General features: G+C 44.0%; 2 protein-coding genes across 6 annotated transcripts; one reads left to right on the plus strand and one right to left on the minus strand.

Moving 5' to 3' along the window:
• The first annotated feature begins 1,114 nt into the window (after window positions 1-1,114).
• On the plus strand, window positions 1,115-17,613 carry map3k4 (mitogen-activated protein kinase kinase kinase 4). 4 transcript variants are annotated; one of them, XM_053874591.1, is made up of 27 exons: window positions 1,115-1,333; window positions 5,248-5,444; window positions 6,032-7,443; window positions 8,489-8,749; window positions 9,342-9,494; window positions 9,695-9,852; window positions 9,930-10,046; window positions 10,126-10,225; window positions 10,339-10,422; window positions 10,832-11,101; window positions 11,167-11,316; window positions 11,576-11,737; window positions 11,994-12,127; window positions 12,328-12,406; window positions 12,494-12,572; window positions 12,841-12,934; window positions 13,136-13,249; window positions 13,846-13,946; window positions 14,019-14,099; window positions 14,254-14,445; window positions 14,508-14,578; window positions 14,646-14,762; window positions 14,824-14,983; window positions 15,057-15,179; window positions 15,289-15,395; window positions 15,500-15,679; window positions 16,544-17,612. In XM_053874591.1, exons 1-27 carry the CDS (start codon window positions 1,302-1,304, stop codon window positions 16,562-16,564), a joined length of 4,749 nt encoding a protein of 1,582 aa, XP_053730566.1. In that variant the 5' UTR covers window positions 1,115-1,301; the 3' UTR covers window positions 16,565-17,612. The 4 variants fall into 4 exon arrangements, with proteins under 4 accessions (XP_053730566.1, XP_053730567.1, XP_053730569.1 ...); XM_053874592.1 differs by having other exon boundaries at window positions 6,035-7,443; XM_053874593.1 differs by lacking the exon at window positions 1,115-1,333 and adding an exon at window positions 1,445-1,588 and having other exon boundaries at window positions 16,544-17,613.
• On the minus strand, window positions 14,829-23,908 carry agpat4 (1-acylglycerol-3-phosphate O-acyltransferase 4 (lysophosphatidic acid acyltransferase, delta)). 2 transcript variants are annotated; one of them, XM_053874596.1, is made up of 9 exons: window positions 23,654-23,908; window positions 22,254-22,451; window positions 21,254-21,423; window positions 21,025-21,186; window positions 20,805-20,958; window positions 20,639-20,741; window positions 19,759-19,834; window positions 19,278-19,476; window positions 14,829-18,953 (listed from the first exon to the last, which is right to left on the minus strand). In XM_053874596.1, the coding sequence occupies exons 2-9, from the start codon at window positions 22,429-22,431 to the stop codon at window positions 18,865-18,867; spliced, it is 1,131 nt and encodes a 376-aa protein (XP_053730571.1). In that variant the 5' UTR covers window positions 22,432-22,451; window positions 23,654-23,908; the 3' UTR covers window positions 14,829-18,864. The 2 variants fall into 2 exon arrangements, with proteins under 2 accessions (XP_053730571.1, XP_053730570.1); XM_053874595.1 differs by having other exon boundaries at window positions 22,254-22,479; window positions 23,654-23,907.
• Between the last annotated feature and the right edge of the window lie 321 nt (window positions 23,909-24,229).

A 24,229-nucleotide genomic window follows, 5' to 3' on the forward strand; every position in this document is an offset into this window, starting at 1 on the left:
AATATGGTAAGGTTTACTTGGTCATACTTACTAAATGCTGGCTTTGGTGCAAGTTAGTTGGTGGGCTCGAGTTGTCTCACCTAATGCATATGAACTGGTGAGCAATAGACGACATTGACTGACATAATGAAATGCTCAGTCTCTCCTACGTTCTTGTGAATAGCAAGTGAAACTATATTTAGCTGTAACAGACAGCAGATTATTATTATTATTGATAACAACAACAATAATATAATAATGACGAGTATTATTATTATTATTATCGACAATACTAATAATAATAATAAAGGCAGTCTTATCAAATAATAATGACATGACTAGCACGTATAGTATGACGTGATATCAAAACAATTAGCTCGATATATTGTGCACTGCAGGAAGAAACTCACTGGAGGGCGCAGTCCTCCTTTCACTTTCTTCGGCAGGCTGCTCTAATGGGTTCGATGAGTTCAAGGTTCAGCTTCTTGTCTTGTCACATTGAGAGCTTAGGTTTTGTTTTCAGTTTGACGGTCAGCCTTCACTACTTCATAAACTTGTATGTAAAACATGTATTGTCGCATTTAAATAGTGCTAACTTGTTGTAATTTGATGTTAAGAATCAAGATGCAATTCACACACATTTGCGTCCACATCACTCAAACTTACAAACATATGTATTTTGCAGGCTAATTAAAAAAACAAAACAAACACTGTTTCAAAGTTTACAATTTATGTTTTATGGCACAGCTGCGTCATTAATATCATATAATATCACCATTGTTTGCGGTATATTTTTAACATTTCATTTGAAGAAATTAATACCGCAGTCTTTGAAATGTAGCAAATATATATATTTAAAACTGCGCTATGTATTTTCTGTAAACGTAATGTATTTGGAATAACATTCGTGCACAAATTATGTCTCATGATTGTTAATAAGTACGAATGTCATTATTGTATTTTGGTCAAAACTTTATGAAAAAATGTTGCAAAAAAAGTCGATGAAGTCACATATTGTATATATACCATTTAATGCCAATGTTTTTTAAGTTTCGAACAAAAAGAGAAACCGTGTACACAGATGACCCATCCGGGTTGCCGTAGTAATGCAATCGCCTGCTGTGGCACTCCTCAATGAGCTTTGGAAAGATGGCGACAGCGTTTGCACAACCGAGAGTCTACTGTGCCGGCGGACCGAAAGTGCTTCTTATGGAATAACATCCGCCGTTTTTGCAAAGATTTAATGGTGCAAAGTATGTCTAACGGTGCTTAGACATGTTTCAGCCCATGCACGGTCGGGATTAAAAAGCCACTGCCTCGTTATGGAGCCTCCGGATCGCAACAAGCCCAGCAGGTATGAAACGGTCTACCATCAGGACCCAGCGCTTGCCAAATAAAGAGCTGAACGTGACACTGCTGTTTGCTGGATAGGAGAGCTCGCACATCCCGTTGCGCTGCACTTCCTGTCAAATAGTGAGACGCGCGCAGTTAATGCATTTGCAACACTGGACTTGCAAACTTTTCGGAGCAGCACATTTACATCATTTTGCACGCTCGCTCGGGTTTTGCTCCGCTTGCAAAGGCGACAGAATGCTGTCTGAATGATAAGGTAGGATCATTGACTATTATTACATGCTAGCTAGCAGCGGCTGCTAACCGTTAGTGTATTGTTCACAAGTTTACCAACAATGGTTTGCTGCGGCGAGGACGAGAGTGTAGAAGGTTGCACATTTTCAAGTTATTAACCACTAGCTTATGTTTCTTATCGACTGTACAATTTTGCTGTTAGTTACGTTTTAAAAGCGCAAACTTGTCTTGCAGTAGTTAGCATGTTGCTTATGTCCAAGAATACACGTCGCTTGTGTTGTGGTTTTATTCAGAACTAGGAACTGTTGTGCAAAAGACGAGTTCTTTTCCTTCATGCATTCAGCTGTATACCACATGAGACCGTTTCGCTGTGCTCATCAGCGATGTATACTTTCTCCTGCGCTGTCGTAGTTGTGCACCGCGTATGTTTGTACAGCGAACTAATGTTATATTTGCGCCCCTTCTCATCAGAATACCACAGTTGTTTCAGGAATTTGCTGTTGTGTCTTTCACCGTCCCTGCCTTCGGTTGTTTCTCTGCTGAACCAGCTTATCACTGTGGGTTACCACTAACTTAAAAACAAGTGCAGTTTATGCAATAGTTCCGAGAAAGTCAATGACAGTCTTACTGATTTTTGGTGCCTGTTGATGTTTACTTCTTGTTGTCTTGTCTTATTTAATTCTTGAAATAAGATTATATGTATATTCATTAATGTGTGATAAACAATTGCATGTTATGCAGCCTAAAGGACAGAATTTAATTCTACAGTCAAGTTTACGGCAGGACTTCTCCCACTGATCAATAAGGTGATTTCAGTTCTGATAGGAAAGTCTAATGCGAGTTTGTGCATTGATAGTCTGAGGGAATTGGTTTCAGCACAGAAGGCTTGATCATATCTTGTTCCAATGTCACTGTGAAGACATTGTGGCTCCTAAATGTTCCAGTGATTTCAGGATGTGGTGTACTGTTTGTGTTCACTGTATAGCCGCCTGGAGCCTGTAGAGTCGCTTGCAGCTTGAGATTGTTAATGACCGAGCTTTGCCAGGAGCACAGCTTGTTGAATGCAGATAGACCGTCCTTAGTTCGTCCTCAGCTGTCTTTCAATTTCTGCCCACACCTGATTGAGAGCAATGTGTTGTTCTCACATTCTGGTCTCATTTCTGTTTTCTCCTTTTTTTAAAAAATACAAGGGCCTCTTTGTCTCAGCAGAGCCATGGTGATGGTCTTTAAGTGTCAGCAGGAAATGGGATAAAAATCATCTTGCATTCCCAGTGTAAGGCTCATTGCTGCGTTTGTTCTTAAAAGATGAAGTCAAGTAAAGACTTACAGTCTCATCTGAAAGGTGGAGCAGATGACTGCACTGTGCTTGTGGTGAAACTGAGCTGAGGTGACAAAACATGTAATTTAAACAGTTTACTTGTGGTGCAGTCTGCAAACATTGTCGACATTTGGATTATGAGTGGACCAGAGTTTGCCCTGACTGTCGTGCATGAAGTGGTTTTCCTTCAGAAGTGTTCTGTTACTTTATAAATGCAGTGTTTGCGTTTTGTGGCATGTTTTGCACAAGGACACCCTTCTGTTGTAGATAGTTATGTATGCTTTACATATTTGCATGAAGGAGAGTCTGGGAGGTCACATTGTTCCAGGAATGGGTGGGGCCAAGTTCTTTGTGTTTGCTGTTTTCTATGGTACATTTCTGCCCTGCGTGTTTCAGCAGGGATTGACTGAAACTCACAGATGCATGAGACTGTTCATGACCCTGATGCTTTATCATACTAGTGCCAAATGGTAATATGTGCATGACTAAAAAAGAGAAAAGTGTGCTCTTTCAAACCCGGTCAACTTCTCCTCCTCTTTCCTCAGTGTGAATGAAAATCCCCTTTAGTTTGGGCATTGTGAGCAAGCGTGCTCAGTAACCAGCTGTGGGCTATTCAGCTGAGGGCCTCATGGGCCACGTGTCACCACTATACAATAGCGTGCCCCTTCTTGGTACAATAGTGTGGGTGGCTGGATGTCAAAGGTCAGCCCCCATTCTGACTCTGGCTAACCTTACTATCGCTGCTGCAGTCGCCGTTCAGAAAAGACTCTCGAATTTGTGCTGTTTATTATGCACTAAGTGTTTCTGCCTGGAGCCTTTCGCATTCCTCTGCCCTTTATTGGAGTCCCAATGAGCCATAAGATGAGCCATTGAGAGCAGCCAGACGCCATCTGCAGTGATAATTTACTCCTGCAGATCAGTCAGAGACGGCTGGAGACCTTTGTGCAGCTACGGCGCAGTGCAAGGGCCTGTAAGTTTGTTTTGTTTCAAGAAATCACACCATTTAACTGTGCACTGTAACATGTCTCATAGCAACAAAACATATGCACAACAATGATGGCGTCATTGGTTCCTCTGCTTGTCATTCCAGAGTGATTAAGTCATCCTGTTCCGCATAGAGAGAAGTGTCTTTTTAAAAATGGGTGTCGTTCCTTCTCACATGCTTGGACTATTTTTGCCCTTAGACATCAGCTCGTGCTCAAGAATGTTTACAAATGTGAGCACTGTATGATCATAGGTATGATATGTGCTGCTGAGGGTATGTCTGTCTTCAAGCTGCCTCAGCGAGCTTTTGCAGGAGCCCATTAATATTTGCTTTGCGTGTGAGCCTCCCACGTGAAATACGTGTCTCATTGTTGTGAATGCAAGGGTAGTTACTGTGTGCGTGTGCTGATGCTTTGAAACAATTCATGCTCATCAAGTGTCCTTTTATGCAGCTATTTTTCTGCCTTCTCACCGCAGTTCTTTGATGAGGTCTTGCAGAGTCTTTTTGATGATGACGTGTTCAGCTCGTGCACAACTCAAAGGATGTGCTGCAGCAGGTGTCTGTCTGCCGTTCCTCAGCTGCTCCCGAGGGACTGAGCGCCAGTGTGTTTTGGGGGATAGAGACAGATTGTGCTACATGGCAGATGGGCATTTGCTGTCTGAATTTTTTGCCTCAGCAAGTGATTTTTTTTTTTGGGCTGAATCCCTCCCTCTTGGTAAAAGTGGTCCAGACACTTTCAATTTCGCAAGGGCATACGGGCACGTGCAGGGCATGCCTCTTTGTCAGATGATCGATGGAGCAACACATGGAGACCCCCTGCCCCACATAAAGAATCAAGTTTAATGCCCCCCACCTCTTCTTGCTCTTTGTTTTTGTTGGGAGGGTCAGGCCAACCAACCTCTCCTTTTAATCCTATTAAAAAACCCTCAGAAAGGCATTAGGTAACAAAGCAGTGACATTGTAATCTGCAAAGGCGTACTTCTTGAACTATTTTTCTTCACTTGTCTTTTGTCAAACTAGGAAGTGTAAAGCATTTTAATCTTTGTATGCAGGACTGAAAAAATGTTTTTGTATTGCCAATGTGGGAAGAATTGTCAGCCATTTTATTTAAGAGCAGACACTTGGTATTTCTGACTTTCTTACTGATTTGTTATTTTGCTAAATAAACCATTGAGTGTACGAACACCTGGGTCTGAAAGACTGTGGTCGTACAGACACTGTTGCTGCTGTGGCGTTGCTAATTAACTGGGTTATTTCTGGATATTTTCTGCAGCTGAAGTGTGCTCAGACATTCTCAAAGATGTGTTGTTTTTGCTTTGTAACCACCATTGTGGAACGAAAATACAGTCTTTGTCTATTATTTGTCCTCTCTACACAGGCGGGAGAACAGGGTGGAGGATGAATCGCAACCGAATTGCGATTTGGATGAATCCTGGGACTCTCCCAGTGACGATGAAGAAGAGGTTGCGTATGGTGCATCGCCTCCAAATACCCCCCGTCAGATGAAGCGCATGTCGAGCAAGCATCAAAAAAACAGCCAAACAAAGGGTTCTGGTCGATCACCAAACAGTAAAGGTAAGCTCTTCTTCAACCGCCCAGAATGAGTTGAAATGATTTGCCATTTAAAATGTAAAAAACAGAAGATTTGCGGCAATAATTCGACGGTATATATGACCATACTTAATTGAGTGGTCAAAGCACTGTTCTGTAAAATAGTGAGAGATTATTTTGACTGTCTTATGATGTTCTCTGGTGGCTGCAGGCATTGTGGTGTAAACGTGACAGCTGCATAGTGACAAACTTTGTAAGAATTTAGTGGCAATCTCCACCTGTTTATGACTAAGGTTTATAATTTGAGCGTGAATCTCTTTCAAAATTAATAGCGTTTTTTTTTTAAACCTGTTGATCATATGTTATGTCCATAAGCCTTTATTAAAATGTGAAACTATATTTCCTACTCAGCCAAAGGAGCCTCTCCTGTTATTTATAGTCTCAGTTGGTTGAAGATTTTTTGCTCACATTTTTAACGTATTTTTGGAATGTTACCCGCAAAGTGCTGCATAACAAACACGTGAAAGGTTAAACATGCAATAAAGTTTGTGTATTGTCAGTAACTCAATAAATGGTATGAAGATTGTACTGAATGGTGTTATGTGTTTCAGCAGACTTCAGCTCTTCTGCACTGAAAGAGTTTACCCGACCTATGGAAACACCAGAGGAACACAGCTACAGACTGGGCAAGAAACAGAGATCGACCCAGCGGACTACAGAGAGAGACCACAAAAACACCTTTGAGGGCTCATTCATGCTGGATCCGCTTTCTAAAAGTCCCTTCGGCGCCCTCAACATGGATCCCAGGAAGCATTACTTGAGCTTGGGCTGCAGCAGTTGCAAGCTTCCTGTCTCGATGCCTCACATGCGGACCCATCGGCAAAGCTCGAGGACAGACTGTCCTGCAGACCGCCTTAAGTTCTTTGAAACACTCAGACTGTTGCTCAAGCTCACGTCTATGTCCTCCAAGAGGAAGGAGAAAGAGCAGAGAGGCCCGGAGAACATGGCCTTTATGGGTCATAATAACGAAGTTATTTGGTTGGAGCTGCAAGCGTGGCACGCTCGCCGCTCCACCAGCGATCAGGACCTTTATCTTTTCACAGCACGCCAAGCCATCCCCGATATTATTGAGGAGGTGCTGCAATTTAAAGTGAACTATGATAGCCTTCGACTGGCCTCAAGTTCAGGGCCACAAGTATCTCATTGCGACTGTCCAAATGTAGAGAATACTGGACTTGAGAATCCACCTGCTGTAGTGGAGACGAACCACTGTGCGGTAGATCCCTGGTGCTTCAGTGCTGCCTCCATGACTGGACTGAATGCTGCAGAACCTCTGGGTTCCAGCACAGAGTGCAGGGAACATCTACAGCGGCAGAGGCTGGCGTTTGAGCAGGTCAAACGGGTAATGGAGACGCTGGAGTCTGTGGAAGCACTGTACCCCTCTTTGCAAGCCCTGCAAAAGGACTACGACAAGTACGCAGCTCGGGACTTCCAGGGCAGAGTGCAGGCGCTCTGTCTGTGGCTAAACATCACCCAGGACCTCAACCAGAAGCTGCGCGTAATGGCCACTGTTTTGGGGATCCATGACCTGTCTCGTATAGGTTGGCCTGTGTTTGAGATCCCCTCACCACGCTGCTCCCGGGGAAATGAAGAAGATGAGACTGAAGACGAGGAGGAGGAGAATGATTCGACCGCCACCTTCACTGCTGAGAGTGACGGTGAGAACAGGGAGGATGAAGACGGAGCGGAACTTGCGACGGAAGGAGAACTGTCCACCACTCTGACTCCTAAATTTGCCCGACTGTTGTCAGAGGAAGAGTTTCTTCCGACCGCCACGGCTGGAAGTGCAGAGGCGCCTGGAGGACGAGGCGTTTTCTGTCCCACAGCTATCTACAGACCATTTGTGGACAAAGCCCTGAAGCAGATGGGACTGCGTAAACTGATCCTCAGACTGCACAAAGTGATGGACCGGTCCCTTCAGAGGTCCCGTGCGGCTCTGCTCTGCCACACTCCTGCTTCGGAGGTATGTAACTCATTGCCTACATAAACCTTTACTACAAGGGTGTTGCATAAGCAGAAGTGATGATGATGCAGATGCAGATGCGTGTCTAGGGTGGTATTTACACTTGGCACCTTGCCCCCAAAATATATCAGTGTGTCAATACAGATTTGATTTTTTTTTCTCATCTATACATACGTAAAGCTTTATAGTGCATCTATTTAACAATTCTCATACCCTTTTCCTCACGTTCCCTATTTTCCCCAACAGTGACGTCTTCGTGGTTTAAAATTTGAATGCATAAAATAAAGGCTGTGGTGTAGCTAGTATACAGCTGCACAATTCCATGTTTAGTTTTAACTTTCGCCTGACTGGCATGGCTCCCTGTTCTAATTAAAAATACCTGTTCACTCTTTCTGTGGAAATTGTTTTCGATGCCAAAGTCTGTGTTGCTGTCTTCAGTTTTGCGTCCTCATTTTACTGGTCATTTCTCTCCTTGATTCTTTTACAGATGTGGGTATCGGTGTGTAATTTGTCGTATAATTCATGTACAGCATAGATTCATTAATTGAGTTAAATTAAACGTTAAGCAATGTTGCTTGTTTTGGAATGTGTTGCCAATGAAGCTCCAGGAAGAGCCGAAGTATTCCTGCGTAGGAAATGTGGTTGTTAATTTATCAGCCAGTAGAATCAGTACAGTTATAGGCGATGAATTGTCTGCTTCAGCTTAGTTCAAGAGAGTGAACTATTTTGCCCTTCTCAAAATGTTGCAGGAATGTCAAGACTTTAAGGATTGTTGCTGCGATGAATGTGATTATGACACTGGGTGGCTGTGTAGGAAGGAATGTGAAGGAGACTGGCGCTTGCAGCTGAATAGTGACTCGACAAAAAGATTTAACTGCACCCCTTGCTTTGTGTAATTTTGGGGCTTGGTCATTGTGTCAGCAAATTGCTGTGTGGTGCAACTGCTGTAGATGATTCTTCCCATAATATTTGGCAATAGAAATAATGCCACATTTCCTTTATTAAAACTGTTTGAAATTTTGAAATTTCTTTTCTTCACTTGCAGTTTGCAGACTTCCCAGACCCTATGTTGTACAGCGACTACTTGCCGGAACTGTCTCGGCACGTCTCCTGCAGTGGTCACACTCCCCCTGAACTGGGAGCCGATCAGGTCTCGTGGGAGGATCTCCTGGACATGGACCTTCCATCGTTCAGACCAGCGTTCCTTGTGCTCTGCAGAGTCCTGCTCAATGTCATCCACGAATGCCTTAAACTTCGACTTGAACAGCGGCCTGCCGGAGAACCGTCTCTGCTCAGCATCAAACAGGCAAGAAGCTTGGGCAGCGCTCAGTTTACAAGCTGCAACTGTTGCAGTGCATTATGGGTCCAGGAGTGGTGGGAGAGCTTTTTAACTATTATATCAGATGTTGTAAAGTGATGTTCTAGGATTATATCTGGTCTTTTTTATGTATTTGATGAAACCGAATAATAGCATAATAATAGCAAGGAGGTCATTCTATTAAGAGTTTGTAGCCTGACATAAATGAAGCTGAAAATCCCAGGTTCAGCAGTCACACCCGGAACATGACACCAGTCGCACACGATGACTAACTCTTATTGACACCTACGGAAATAACAATTTCTATGCACGCAGGTTTCTCAGTCGTTGGAGGAAACGGGAGTGTCAGATCAGATTAGTTCAAGTCAAATCCAAATAAGATTTCCTGTTGCATTGTTTGATTAAACCTGTACTAAGCTCAAAAACACGTTATACATGGTTTGAAAGCATAAGTCACCTGTTGATCCGGCTACCGTTGAATGCCATAAAAAAAAAAAAAAAAAAAAAAAAAAAAAATATATATATATATATATATATATATATATATATATATATCTTTGACTTCTTGTGTCTTCTGCAGTTGGTGCGCGAGTGTAAGGAGGTTCTCAAAGGTGGCCTCCTCATGAAGCAGTACTATCAGTTCATGCTTCGCGGCGTAGTGACTGACGCCCAGGGTCTGCAGACAAACGCCAACATCGATGAGTTTGAGGAGGATCTTCACAAGATGCTTGAGGTAAACTGTTGTAAAATTCTGCTCCAAATCTCAAGAAAAGTACTGTGGTTTTCTTGCGTCTCACTTGGTCCTTTCGAATGACAACAAGGCAATCGTGTATTCTTAGTATTACTCAGTGCGGTGACATTGAGTTTGTTGTTGATGATATAAACAAAACTTTTACGTCAAGCTCACAATAGATTTATCGATGGTTTGTGCAGGTGTACTTTGACTACATGCACAGCTGGATCCAGATGCTGCAGCAGCTGCCACAAGCTTCTCACAGTCTGAAGAACCTGCTGGAGGAGGAGTGGAATTTCACCAAGGTCATCACACCGTACATCAGAGGAGGGGAAGCCCAGTCTGGGAAACTTTTTTGGTCAGTAGTTTCGCTATTATGTCTCATGTCACCTTCTCACCTCAAGTTCTCTCTCATTCTAAAATGTTTCTGTGCAGTGACATAGCAGGAATGTTGCTTAAGTCCACGGGGGAATTCCTGGATGCTGGCTTGCAGAAGAGTGGGAATGAATTCTGGGAAAGTTCCGACGACAGCACCGTGTCGGATGAGATTAGGTGAGATAGCAAGCCAAATGAATGCTCAGTGTTTAATGTGATAGTATTATTATAAAATGTGACTTTTTGCTCATAAAAGGCGCTCCGTGATAGAAACCAGTCGATCACTGAAAGAGCTGTTTCATGAGGCAAGGGAGCGAGCATCAAAGGCGCTAGGCTTTGCCAAAATGCTTCGAAAGGTGAGACAGTGTACTAAATAAAACCCACAAGAGCAGCATCCTTGACCCCATTTGTGCTGCAGCTTGGTTTAGGACTGCTTGTTCTCATGCACGTCACTTGTTTCCCTCTGCAGGACCTGGAAGTTGCTGCTGATTTCACCATCACAAACGGAGTGACTGGTCTCCTTGAAGCGCTGAAGAAGAGACACTATGTAAAGGTCTGTCTTGGCAGTTCAATTGCGCTCACAGTGGGCAGAAACACTGTCACTGCCTTCAAACCCCTGAACCCCTCTGGCTACATACATGTTTAAAAGAACTGTAACGGTTCACAATTCTCACCCAAAAGTACAATTTCTGGACTTGATAAGGCATCATCAGTCAATCAAAGCTCCCTTGACTCTAAGGACAGCTGATATCATCAGCCTTTAGAGTCTACTGCAGTGGAGGTTGCAGAATATTGCATGGGTTATGAGCAGTTTCGGGTAACCCACCATCACCATGTTCACATCTCATGACCCAGAAAGTGTAACTGGGACATGCGGAATGCCAACTGAGAATATTCTGCTCTTCTTTTCTCTTGGTTGTTTTTTGTCTCTGGTGCTGTTTTGACTCTTAATTTGTCTTCAGGTTCAGATTCCAGGCCTGGAAGAGTTGCAAGTTTTCGTCCCCTGCGGCTTAAAGGATCAGCGACCACTAATTCTGCAGCTACTCAACGCGGCAGCAGGAAACGACTGCTCCAAAGAGCCTGATGAAATAGTGGAGGATGATGCCTACCTTCTCATGAGCAAGCACGAAGCTGAAGATTCTGCAACTGATTCAGACTGGGCTGGGTGGGATGGAGAGCTTCTCAAACTGGTTCCCCAGATGGAAACCGTCGACACTCTTAGGGCGATGAAGGTTTGTTTCTCAATCACCTGGGTGTGTGGTTGCATGAGGTTTGACTAAACGCCTGCTGTTCTCAGGTGGCAAACATGCTGCTGATAGTGATGCAGTCGGCTCATCTGGTGGCTCAGCGAAAGGCTTTCCAGCAGTCCATGGATGATGTTCTCACTCTCAGTCGGGAGCAAACCTCCAGCCAGCCCCTGATTGCAAGTGCTCTGGAAGAACTGAAGGTAAACAATTGAAAATAAATTGTTTTCTCACAGAGTCAGATTAGGACCATACTTTGCCTAAGTAACCTCAGAGTCACAGCCACAGAGATGTAAAAGTGAAAGCAGCATAGCAAATGTAAAAGAAGATTCACGTTTTAGCAAGTGCTGCGAAAAATTGCACACAGCATTTAATTGAAAACCAAACATTTGTCAATGTGACATTTCAAATGTTATACTTCTCATGCTCACATTCGTTCTTAATTATCATCTTGCTCCGTAGAATGAGGCGCTGCAGCTCTGCATAAAGATCAACACAGCCATCGACAGAGTGGAGTACATGTTCACCACGGAGTTCGAGGCTGAAGTGGAGGAGTCGGAGTCGGTCACGCTGCAGCAGTACTACCGAGAGGCCATGATCCAGGGCTACAACTTTGCATTCGAGGTGGGAGCTTGAGTGGTAAAAAAGTCGGACGCATCAAGTCCTCAGAGACTCCATTTAATTTCTGTTGTGCTACAATAATTACACATATCTAGTGTTAGTACATGTGTGAGTGCTGACGTGTTCGGGGTCACCATTTCTTGCCTCAGTGAGCGGCGGCCGACTGCTGCCCCTGCAACCTTTTAAATGGAATTATCTCTAGAACAAATGCTGATCTGTCCAAACATGATCCGCTCAACCTCTCCTCTCCTCTCATCAGTACCACAAAGAGGTGGTGCGTCTGATGTCCGGGGAGTTCAGGCAGAGAATCGGTGAACGTTACATCGCTTTCGCTCGCAAGTGGATGACGTACGTCCTCACCAAGTGCGAGAGCGGCAGAGGCACTAAGCCCAGGTAAGATATCGCTTCACCCAAGTGACAAATGAAGCAGCGTGTCAAAGAAATGAGATGAAAGAATTGTCCATAAAGATGTAATAACAGTGATGTGTGCAACACTGAATGCATTATTTTACAGAGTGGTTTGATGCATGCTTTTCAACTGTAAATGTGTTGACTATTCAGAAACACTCTCAGCAACTGTTGTTCCTCTGCAGGTGGGCGACTCAGGGTTTTGATTTTCTTCAGGCCATTGAACCTGGCTTCATCTCAGCACTACCAGAGGATGACTTCCTGGTAAATATTCTGTTTTCTTCCTCATCTTCTGTGCTGCTGCCAAACAAGACTTGGAACAGTGAATGTATGGTTCTTTTTTTTCATCAGAATTTACAAGCGCTGATGAACGAATGTATTGGACATGTGATTGGAAAACCTCATAGTCCTGTTACTGGTCTGTACATCGGTAAGATGCCCGACTTTTTAAGGTTTATAATGTAATAAATTAATTTGAAGAAAACTATGTTTTAAGAAGAAACTCAATGTTTAAGGAAAGAAAGCTCCTTGGGAGAAATTCATGCTCTAAATTCTGCAATTAAATCAAACTAAAGAAAACAGTGAAATTTGAAAAGAGTTTATCATAATATTTTCACAAGTTCTCTTTTTTAAAACATTATTTGATAGGCATTTGAACGTTTCTGTGCATTAAATTCATTGTTTTGGTTACTCTCTAGCTCCGAGAAACAGCCCTCGTCCTGTCAAAGTCCCTCGCTGTCATAGCGACCCGTCAAATTCCAATCTTTTCATCCCGAATGCTGAAGGTTTCAGGTTTGTGCCCACATCTCGCCGAGCCTTTCCACTTGATCTCCTGCATGGCTTACCCTTTCTCTTCTGAGTGTGTCGCTACTAAGTTTGGTTCAAGCTTCTGTGTGTTTTGAGTGTGTCTGTCCCGTCACCAAACACTCGCGTCTAAAATCAACGCACTAAAAAAAAAAAGCCATGCCTGGCTCCTTCCTTCTCACCACGCAGCTCTCGAAGTCTCCCCTGTGACCTCCGGAATCAACTGTTACCTAACGGCCCTCGGGCTGTCCCTCAGGGCCCTGAGCACACCAAAGCAGCCAGCAGCAACCCCAATGAAGTCAGGTAGAAAAGTTATCTGATCTGAAAAGACTTGAGCTTCATTATAAAAAGAAAACAGTGTAACTGCAATATGTATTTTTTTTATTGGAAGACAGTATTAGCAGTTTGATTTTCCGTGTGATGTATGACAATTGTTTTCATTCGACTTCTTCGTGTTGATGTCAGTGTGGCTGATTTACTGTGCACAGTGAACTGTGTCAGCTAAATAAGTAGTATCATAAATTTATCAACTTGTAACTCTAAATATTTTAATGAGCAACATGCAGAACACATGCCTAATATAAATAATAAAAGCAGTCTAATTCAGACATGAATAAAGTACGAAAGCAAGTGTTTGAGCAAGATATTTACGAGGACACATTCACTTTATTTCATCTATCATTCTTGTTTAGTGGGCTGATATGTTTTTTAGTGTTATGAAATGTAGCTCTGCTTCAGCTCAGCTGCTGGTGGTTCCTGCTGCTGGTAGATTTCTGGCTTCTCCCTGCTACCGTGTGAATCGTTGGTATTGACTGCATGCCAAACTTAACTTGAACTGAGGGTACCGTCGGACTCGTGGCTCGGCTTGAAGTTGAGTTGCCTCATCTGTCACCTTACAGGGGTTCCAGTTACCACGAGAACGACCGCCTGTCTTCAGTGGCAGCCGAGTTGCACTTCAAGTCCCTCAGTCGACACTCAAGTCCGACCGAGGACAGAGAAGGTGCGTGGGGTTCTCACCAGTCTTCTTTTTCCGTCGTCTTCAGACGTGATATATGTTGTGGTTTCTCTTTAGAGCCGTCGTATCCTAAAGGTGACCCTAACACTGCCACACGCAGGAGTTGGGAGCTGCGGAACTACATCAGCCAATCCAAGGGTGAGTGTATAAGTTGAAGAAAAAAAAAATATATATATAATCATAGATCAAACATGTGAACATGTCACCGTGCCTGCACTCTCTTCTTCACCTCCTGTCACTACTCCGGACAAGCAGCAGTGACCTCACCATATTTCCCTCTGTCTCCCATCAGACATGGCTGCCAGACAAAGCCCCATGGAAGCCGTCCGTCGATCCATCCGGAAGTTTGAGGACAAGCGCTACGGCATGATGAAGCAGCGCAACATCATCGGTCAAGTGTGTCACACGCCAAAGTCCTATGACAACGTCATGCACGTGGGGCTCAGAAAAGTGACTTTCAAGTGGCAGAGAGGCAACAAGATCGGTGAGGCTGGAGCTTCTCTGCGTCCGGTGCGATCAGGGCTTGATGTCGTGGTGTTTGTGCAGGCGAAGGCCAGTATGGGAAAGTCTACACCTGCATCAACGTGGACACTGGAGAGCTGATGGCCATGAAGGAGGTTGGGTCTGGAACAGGAGGTGTCAGATGTGTGCCGTTTTGTTTACCATGGTGTTTGTACTGGCCAGATTCGGTTCCAGCCCAACGATCACAAGACCATCAAAGAGACTGCAGACGAGCTGAAAATATTTGAAGGCATTAAGCACCCGAACTTGGTGCGGTACTTCGGCGTGGAGCTCCACCGGGTAAGACTTCTGCTGAAAGTCCAAGTGGTGGCAAGGGATTGAGTTTCACCGTCGCCTCCAGGAGGAGATGTACATCTTCATGGAGTACTGCGACGAGGGGACCCTGGAGGAGGTGTCCAGGCTGGGGCTGCAGGAGCACGTGATTCGGCTGTACAGCAAGCAGATCACGACCGCCATCAACGTCCTGCACGAGCACGGCATCGTCCATCGAGACATCAAGGGTGAGGCTCCGGACAGTTCTTGGTTTTAAACACACGCCCGTCTCACTTGAAACTCTTGTATCATTCACGCCAGGAGCAAATATCTTCCTGACCTCTTCAGGCCTCATTAAACTGGGCGACTTTGGCTGCTCGGTGAAGTTGAGGAACAACACTCACACCATGCCCGGAGAGGTCAACAGTACACTGGGAACCGCAGGTACGGCAACTGGACCGAGACATGTTTTCATGGATGATCTCATGAGGTCGGGTGAATGTTGTGTTTTGGACTGGAGGGTTTGTCATATTTTCTGCGTGCGGTCTTCCAGCATACATGGCACCTGAGGTCATCACACGAGCCAAGGGTGAGGGCCACGGCAGAGCGGCCGACATCTGGAGCCTGGGCTGCGTCCTCATTGAGATGGTGACCGGGAAGGTAAATGTGTTTGTCGTGTCATTCCTGATGTGTGGTGCTTGTCAACTAGTATTGAAGCAACAGAGTGAAACGAGCTTCATCTCTGTCACCCCGACCCTCCACAGAGGCCTTGGCACGAGTACGAACACAACTTTCAAATTATGTACAAAGTGGGAATGGGCCACAAACCTCCGATACCAGAGAAGCTGAGCACAGAAGGGAAGGATTTCTTGGGTCACTGTCTGGAGAGCGAGCCCAAACGACGCTGGACCGCGAGCATGTTGCTCGACCACCCTTTTGTCAAGGTGAGATGGCGTCTCTCTGATTCTGTTATTTTACACAAGAGCAACAGGAATGTGTTTAGCGCCACCATCTGATCATGCGTTTTCTGACTTTCCCATCTGATCACCGGACGACTCCAATGAGCTGTTTCATATCTGTAAAGGGAGCTTGAGAGATGCTTAGAAGCAGGTTTCCAGCGCCCCCTTGTGTCAGATGAAAGGATAAAGATAAACAATCCGGACAGATTCTTTGACTGAGCGTGAATCCAGTCCAGGCAGTGCGGAGCGGGAGGGGCAGCGGAGGGAGACACCTCAGGGACTGTCGAATATCCATCATGCAACTGACTTTGCCGCTTCGTTTAGGTATCCGTGTGGCCACTAGGGGTCGCGGTAAGTGGCAGTGAGAGGGGAAAATGGATGGAATGTAAAAGAGTGGGTGGGAGAGAGCCATTCAGTGGCGTCACTGGTCAAATTTTAGCTAAAAATAGCCACCCACGGTGCCTGTCCCACATCAGTCATCGCTCATTACAGTGGATCATCTGCACTGTTGTTGACAGTGTTTTGCCACTGCTGCCTAAATTGTTTTTTGTAAACTGCATTTTCATACATTAATATTTACCAGAAGCCTCTCTAGATTTTCTGTGGTCAACAGTTGGTTTCAGAAACAGATGTGGTCATGAGCTTTCCTGCCAGCAGGTGTCTCCCTCTCGTCTGTCTGTGACCAGATGAGGCAAAAGGAGTGAGTTTGGCTAAGATTTTGTGTATACAGCGACCTCCAGGAGAGAGTCTCATCATCTCCAGGACAAGCCTGGTCTTATTTTTGATGTCCAGTTCCTTGTTGCCGGGTCGGCGAACTTGGTTCTCACCTGATCCGTTTTTGTGTCACAGGTTTGTACGGATGAAGAGTAAAGCAGCTCTTCAGGGTTCACAAAAGGACGCACTACTGTACACGCGGATGGACAAGAAAAACAGAACTGTGGAGGTGGAGAAGGTTAGACTGAAGGCACATGGAGTTAAACTGAGGAACTCATCATTTCAGATGACCTTGAAGGGTCACGTCTTTATGCACCGGCCGACTGATGGGCGACGACTGTAGATATTGTATGGATAATATTTGGCTTTAATTCTTGTATAAACAATATTGTAAAGTAATTATCGCCATGTTTGTTCTGACTGGGACGAAACCTCTGAAAAGTCATAGAGGAATACTTTTTATAAAGAGGGTTGGGGGCGGGGGGGTTAACCTATGGCACTTTTAAACTGTTGACTGGAGGGGGCAGTTGATAGAGAAGTGGGGGGTCGGTCAGTTAACCCTCACAGAATGGAAGGAAAAACGTGTTTAACCTTTTATGAATTAAAAACCATCCGAATATTCAAATTAATTTATCTCATGTCGTTTGGCGAGAGTTCAGCGCAAGGAAGGATCTTGTTTGTCTGTCGTTTCTTTTAATGCTATTTTATTTGCCTTCGTTGAGAAGAGCGTGTCGAGTGGAAGCAAGTTAAGTTAGCTCAAGTGGAGAAACTATGTGGGGGACTGGGGTCCCCCCTCGCTGCTGAACACCACACAAACATCCACCACGCACTCTGACTCACAACAAACAGAACTGGTCCTCTGCTGCTCTGACAGTGTTGTATGTACAAAAAATATTAATAAATCAATCTTTTAAAAGAGCTCACTGTGTTGGATCTTTTGGAAATTGCAACTGTTGTTTTCCGGAACATGTCATTCTGTAAGCCAAATGTTCCAATGCAGAACAAAAGTCACAAATGAAATTGCCTCAAGATATTTCAAAGAGCATGATGTCTATTGCTCCTTCAATGATCAACCGATCTAACTGAAATGTACATTTAAGTCCTCAAATGTTTTAATCTCTTGCCTTGAGTCAGTGTTTGCACCTCTGTACTTCAGCTTAAATGTCCTCTGAAAGTCTTAAACTCAAGTATAACCAGCCATTAGCTTTCATCATGGTTCTCTATCCCCAAAAGTCAGAATTTCAAGACAGATGGTCAAGCACTTGGAGAATATTGACCATGATCATCAAAACTAAAGGCTCTCTAAATATATATATTTATTAACAGTCCTATTCTCAGGAGAAAAAAACTTCCTTACAGCTGTGCCTAAATCCCTGAAATGAATTCTTTCTCACCTTCAAACTTGCCAAATGTGATCATGTTCCTCACTTACAAAAGTAGTTTTCCTTTACTGATACATTTAGTCTGATACTATCTTAAATGTGAACATAAATCTTGAAATATTTTCTGATCAAGAAGCTGTCAAATATCTAAAGGCATACTGCTCCTTTCATGTTTACTTTGATCCACAAAGGCAGGTTTTGCTCAATGCATATTTTGCTGAACACTCAACTCAAACACAAATGTGTATGTAGCATTCTTTGTGTTATTAGTATTCCATCAGGCTTCTACTTATTTTGACACGTAATGTTGTATTTCCAGCTGCTTCGAGACAATGAAAATAAATGCTGAAAAGCAGTTTTTATTTCCTCATATTGTCTCTGTTGTCAGCTCTTATTTTGACCCTCAAATGCGTGTCAAGACAAATCACCTCTTCTGGAACAAATTCTTGACTCTCAAACGTGTGGTTAAACCTAAAATGACTGGTGACTCTATTGTAAATATGTTTTTATTTGCATAGACAAATCCTTAAATGTCTATTTTAATGTGTTAATATACTGAAATCTTTTGCTGAATCTGAATACAATTCTGAATTCCTTCAAATATAAATGTAAGTTTCCAAACTGTTAAGCGATGCTAAACCATGAATTGCCGATGAGTGACGCTGTCGCTTCATGTTATTTCTTCATACAAAATGTTCCAACAGAAGTGAGTTTTTTATGCGCTTGTAAAGTTGTACTGCAAGTGGGAGATGTTACACAAGATGAATGGATTCTACTGGAACTCAACTGTATGACTGACAGACGATTAAAAAAGAGCAGCACTGTGAAATAGTAAAAACTGAAAGCTGTCACTTTGCTGAAAACATGACGTGGTGTCCGATCACGTTGGAACGGAACCAAGTCAGAACCCACTTCCTGCTACAGATGACATGCACCGCGTTCCTTCCTGTTCTCTGAGCCCAGCTCTGCTCATCCATCCTCCCACATTGTTTATGCGATGCGTCCCGGAGCATGTCTCCACTCGTTGCTGCAGGTCCGCAGCTGCACCAGACTCTGGCGAGCCGTCGTCACGCTTCACTTGTTTGAAGGAGCTCTGTTGTTCCCGTAACTCGACGATCTGTTGATTTCAGTCTGCCCGATCATCCAACCGATGCCGACCGAACCTGTGAAGAGGAAGAACCTCATGAGACGGCGCATTGTGCCATATTGAATTGCTCGTAATATCAGTGACATTTATTTTTATTGGGCTGCAGTTAATGGATGATGATGTTTGTCAATGACGTAGTGATTTGTGGAGAGAGTGAGGCCATGCTGAAAAACGAAGCTCAGGCATTGCCATGGAAAACACTGACTGAAACATGTCTGGGGTGATGTTGACCAGAAGCCAAACTTACATCGCAGCCCGTCATATCTGCGGCTGGGTGGAACATTTTTAGGGAGAAACAGCAGGTTCAGTGAATGTGTTTCTGGGCGGGTCTGGAATGTACCTGCCATGCAGAGAGCCAGGGAGGCCACGATGGTCGTCAGCGACCCAGAGCTGAAGAGGTAGGACAGCACCAGGCCCAGAGGGTAGAGGAGCAGGCTCGACCAGAACAACCAGTTGATCAGGGACCAGGGTCTGCGGGGAGGACTGGTGGCGGGCCCGGGGAACCGTCCTGTCTGCAGGTACTGATCCTGGAAGCTGTCCTGGGAGCACAGTGAGCGTGAAGGGATGAGTTTGGCGCAAACACGCACCAGATCTACACAGCATTCCACTCCTCCAGTTCAATTCAACCACACAGAGAACGCTCCGCTCGTGGTTTGCTCCGGATGCCTCAATCTTGTGACTGTGAGGTTCCCAGATTAGCAACAGCAGTTCCCGGTGTGTAAGTGCGATGGATGAATTATCCTCAAAGGCTGGAGACGCTTTCCTCTTATCAACCACCAGGCCTCGCGTTGCTTCTTCAATAATCATAAAAGAATAAGAACCTTTTCCTGGTAGAGTTTATGAAGCCAAGCTGCACATTCAGCCTCATCTTCAGGGATCAGCTCGAGCGGGATTCTCCTGTGAGACAAGATGGAGGCCTCACTTTTCCATTATGACATAATAATGTGGAGAATTACCAAAATAAAACCTTGGATATATGCAACAAGGAATGCATCAATGAACAGACAAAACACAATTAGATTAAATGTAAAATGTGAAAATTATTTCATAACAATGTCATTCAAATGTTGAATTGAATTCTTTGATATTCAATGTCCCTCGAGAAGTTATACTGTGACACTCTTTATACCGTGACTTTTCTCTTTAATACTGATTTATAACTTTGTATTGAATCAATTTTAAAAAATGAACATTTTAAATAATAAATAAATAAATATTAATAAATGCCACAAATTATGTCTAATCTAATCTAAATCACTGTTTAAAATTGTTGGGGGAAAACATTAAAGTTAACAAAAATGAAGGCAAATATTAATAATAAATAAATATAAAAAATAGGAATGAGATCCAGTAAGCGCTGCTTATCAAATGATCCCACAAAAATAAAAATTAAAAACAAAAAAAAGAAAATTCAATTCTGTACGTATATTAAACCGAAACAAAAATTATATTAAAATCCAATGAATTTCAATGGTATAAATGTTTTAAAAAATAATAATAAAAAAAAAATAAATGCAATAATAGGCAATATAAAGACAAATTCTTGAAGAACAAAAATCTGCTGTGTGTATGTCTTTTCTCACCGAGGAACGATTAAAGTGCATCTTTATCTGGGCTCACATGAAACTTAACACTAAACTGCCTGAAGGATTCCTACAGCTGCAGCGTGACAGTGAGAAAAAGCAGCCGTCGGAACTCTACCTGACGTATAGATCTGCATGATATTTCTTGCCGTTGAGAATTCCGCGCAGAGTCGGCGCTTCCTTGTCCCTGAAGTTGAGTGTGGAGTCGTAGACAGCGGCCACTGCAGGAAGGAAGCAGCAGGTCAGCTGACAGCAGCAGATATATGAGAGAGAGAACACATCACCTGTTCCTCGGAGGTTCTGGACGGTGAGCCAGAACCCTTTGGTTCTGGGCAGGAGATGGTGCTTGAGTTTGGGCAGACCTTTGCTCTCGGCCACCTGCATGCTGACCTCGTGCTTCTTCTGGGTGAAGCGGGTTCCTTCGCAGAAGAGCAAGAACTACCGGCACAAATCGCAGAGTTAAATACCGTCAAATACAGAGGGTTTCTGAAGGCTGCCACTCACCCAGAAGTTCACCGGATAGTCCCGCAGGTTCTGGAGACTCCGAGCCACCGTCACTTTGTCCTCCTCCCAGTGTCGCTTGCAAAAAACTATCTCCAGGAAGTACCACATCCAACCGATGACGGGCACGTAAGCTAGCTCCTTTTTCGCCATAACTTTGGAACTCTGGAAAATAGGCACCTCAGTACAATCGCTAAAATTCGGATAATTCTACTGAAGCATTAGGCCTCACCCCGAGAACCCCGAACCTCTCACAGAAGGTCCAGCCGCACAGGAAGTCGATCTCATAACTGTGGTTGAGAAGCACGATCGCATTTTCCTTTCCATAGAGCGGGTAACTTTCTGGGTCGGTGTACAGGGTGCATTCGGTCCCGGACCACCACTCCAGAGCCGCCACCATCTCTGAGGGCCACACAAGTTCGGAAAAACTATGTAGCGCAAAACGTCACTGATCGTCACTGTGTTTAATATTAAATAGTTTATTGATTAATATTTGAAATTTTTCATGGCTATCATTATCGGAATTATGACCTACTAAACTCTCATAATACGCATATATATATGATAATTTGTGAGTGCAGTTTCACCCAGCACCCTGTAACGCTTATATATTCACTGTTAATAGGTGACATCAGTCCTGCATGAACCGTCAAAAGTCAACTTATTTTATTTATAGTTAAAAATATGTATTTAACAATAAACAAAAAAGGTGGATTTATTATTATTATTATTATTATTATTTACTACTTTTTTCACATAATGTGATGTCTGAAACTGTGTTGACCTCTTTTTTATTTTCAATTTTTATTTTTTTTATTGTAATGTGGAAGCAGCCCAGGTTGAGTAAATGTGCTAAAATGATATGATGGAATGACAGCGATCGAGCCGCATGGCCTGCAGCAGTTAAATAAAGAAAAGAAGCCAGTGAAGAGTTCTAAGTAAACATTGTGGGCACTGCGAACTGTACAAGCGAGATAGAGGCTGTTTTATATTGACAGAGAGCTCGGTCTTGTCAAACAGTTTGCCGTTGAGTGCAGGCGTGTTTAAATTGCAAACACTTGAACAGGGACCGAATGAAAGAGGGCGTGGAGGCGTGACCTCGCACTTGTCCCAGCTCCATCCAAACCCTGAATAGCTGAGCTGCAATATTATTTCTCTTCTTTTATGACCCCAGAGTGATAAGCACGCGGTGACGCCCGCTCGTAAACTACCCCGGCGTGTCTCGAACTCACGGCTGGCGATGCAGTAGGCCAGTCCGCAGTTGACCCGGCGAGCCAGGGGCTTACTGAGCAGCCAGAGGGGCAGCAGGCAGAACTGCAGCAGGTTGATGATGAGGCCGCTGAACAGGAACACGTAGCACATGATCAGGTGGCCCAGGACCTGCGACTTGAGCAGCTGCAGGAGGCCCATCCTTCTGCAACACGACCAACCTGTCGGTGGGGATCAGAGAGAGAAGATCTGCAAGCAGCGCAACATAATGTTAGCCTTTGATTTGAGCTGTCTCTGCAGCTGAATGGAGTCTTTCAGTGGGTTTCGCCGGCCTGCTGCAGGACAACAGTTGGCTTGTGAACCAGCATGTGACTTTCTCCTTGACTGGCAACATGCAAATGCACAGTAACCAGCTGCAGACTGCAACTTGTGCACTAAAGTTATACGTGATTTTTGATCAGTTAAGGGCAGGCAGGTGGCTGGTTTGTCCTCTACCTTCATGGTGGAGCTGCTGCTGCTGCTTCACATCCTCCTCGCTGAGTGGCTGCACTTAAGCAATGCATAACCAGTTACACAGTTTTATTGCCACCTGTTACTATGAAGCTGACCTTTGTGGCCATGAAATGTAAAATTATTTACATCAATAATGTAGCAAAAACATACAGTTATGTTTTCATTTGTTTAATTAGAAAGAACTTCATTATGATACACACCTGGGTGAGTTCATGAGCTTTTCAGCCATGACAAAATTACACAAAAACTAGCTCGAACATCGATGATTCAGGTGTGTTTTCCATGATACTACAAACTACAGCTGCAGTAGAGAGGTGTTTCCACCGCACCAGCAAAGAAACAGTCAGTCCTCAACACAGAAATCTGTTATTAGTTTATGGAAAAACAGCTGCAAGAGGTTTTCCATTCAAGTTTCGGTTAAGCCAAGAATCCCTCCTCTCTGTAAGTGGTGACAAAAACTTGTTTATTCATTCGCCATCAACTGCAGAAGATGTTTTACCATTTGTTTTAGGATATTGAGGCGTTCATGGGTGTGAACTCCCCTGCAGACCCTCAGAAACTGCCCCAAACCCTCTTCATTTCGTGGCTTTATATACTTTAGTGAGGTTGCTTCTGTGACTTTCGCCACCTACTTTTCATTTGCAGTCTTATTTTTCTGCAGAGAACCATGGTGTCCGATTTAAACGTGTCAGCAGTTGAAGTTGTCAAACGTAGCCAGGTAAGTTAAAGTTGATTCAGCCTTATGTTTGACAGCTCTGCACTGCAGTCAGGATGGATCATAAATAATTAAAGGTTAAGAAATGATAATAATGTGTGTAAGCCATCTATACGTGTGACGAATTAAACATGTAATGTGCCACAGATGACAGTTAAGTTACAACTATTCTGAAAGTTTGAAGTCAAAACTTACCTGATATGAACTGAACGGCGGACCATGTGCTGACACGCAGTAGAGACCGGAGACTTCCGTACAGTCCGATTTACGGTTCAGCTGAACCTTCGCGTTCATAGAGCGCCTGAGACAACACGCAGAAAGTTGGCAGCGCCTGAACACACCCATCTGTGACTCACACCCTGAAGATGGAGGAACTGGTTACAAAGATCGTCTCTTTGTCCACAGGCGCGCTCCAGAGCGCACAAACTGATTTAATTTCGGCCTTAAACGCCAACAATGTGAACACCTTGATGTTGAATTAGGTTGTAAAATATAGAGGTTTAACATTAAGTATTTAAATCTAAAACAAAAAGTGACGGATAGACACATCCGAGTTCTGAAGAAAGGAAGGAAGGAGTGGGACGTCCCAGCAAAAAAAGCAGTGACACGCACGCGCAGCGCGACACCTATTCATTTATCGCACAGGACGGTTGTAACGTGTTTATGGAAACATTCACGGTCTCCATTTCCGCAACAACGCAGACACACGCTTTCAAATAGTCGATGGCAAGTAGAATGACACCATCTGCCGGAGAGAGTACATAATTACAC

The sequence above is a fragment of the Synchiropus splendidus genome, chromosome 9, assembly GCF_027744825.2.
Source record: "Synchiropus splendidus isolate RoL2022-P1 chromosome 9, RoL_Sspl_1.0, whole genome shotgun sequence".
Taxonomy (NCBI): Eukaryota; Metazoa; Chordata; class Actinopteri; order Syngnathiformes; family Callionymidae; genus Synchiropus; species Synchiropus splendidus.

Coding starts and splice junctions, on each gene's coding strand:
- agpat4 (XM_053874596.1), bottom strand. CDS start 22,431: ATGGGCCTCCTGCAGCTGCTCAAGTCGCAGGTCCTGGGCCACCTGATC. Junction 21,187..21,253: donor AGAGGTTCGGGGTTCTCGGG/GTGAGGCCTAAT, acceptor CCTATTTTCCAG/AGTTCCAAAGTTATGGCGAA. Junction 18,954..19,277: donor CCTGGCTCTCTGCATGGCAG/GTACATTCCAGA, acceptor TCCTCTTCACAG/GTTCGGTCGGCATCGGTTGG.
- map3k4 (XM_053874591.1), top strand. CDS start 1,302: ATGGAGCCTCCGGATCGCAACAAGCCCAGCAG. Junction 7,444..8,488: donor GCCACACTCCTGCTTCGGAG/GTATGTAACTCA, acceptor CTTCACTTGCAG/TTTGCAGACTTCCCAGACCC. Junction 10,423..10,831: donor AGAAGAGACACTATGTAAAG/GTCTGTCTTGGC, acceptor ATTTGTCTTCAG/GTTCAGATTCCAGGCCTGGA.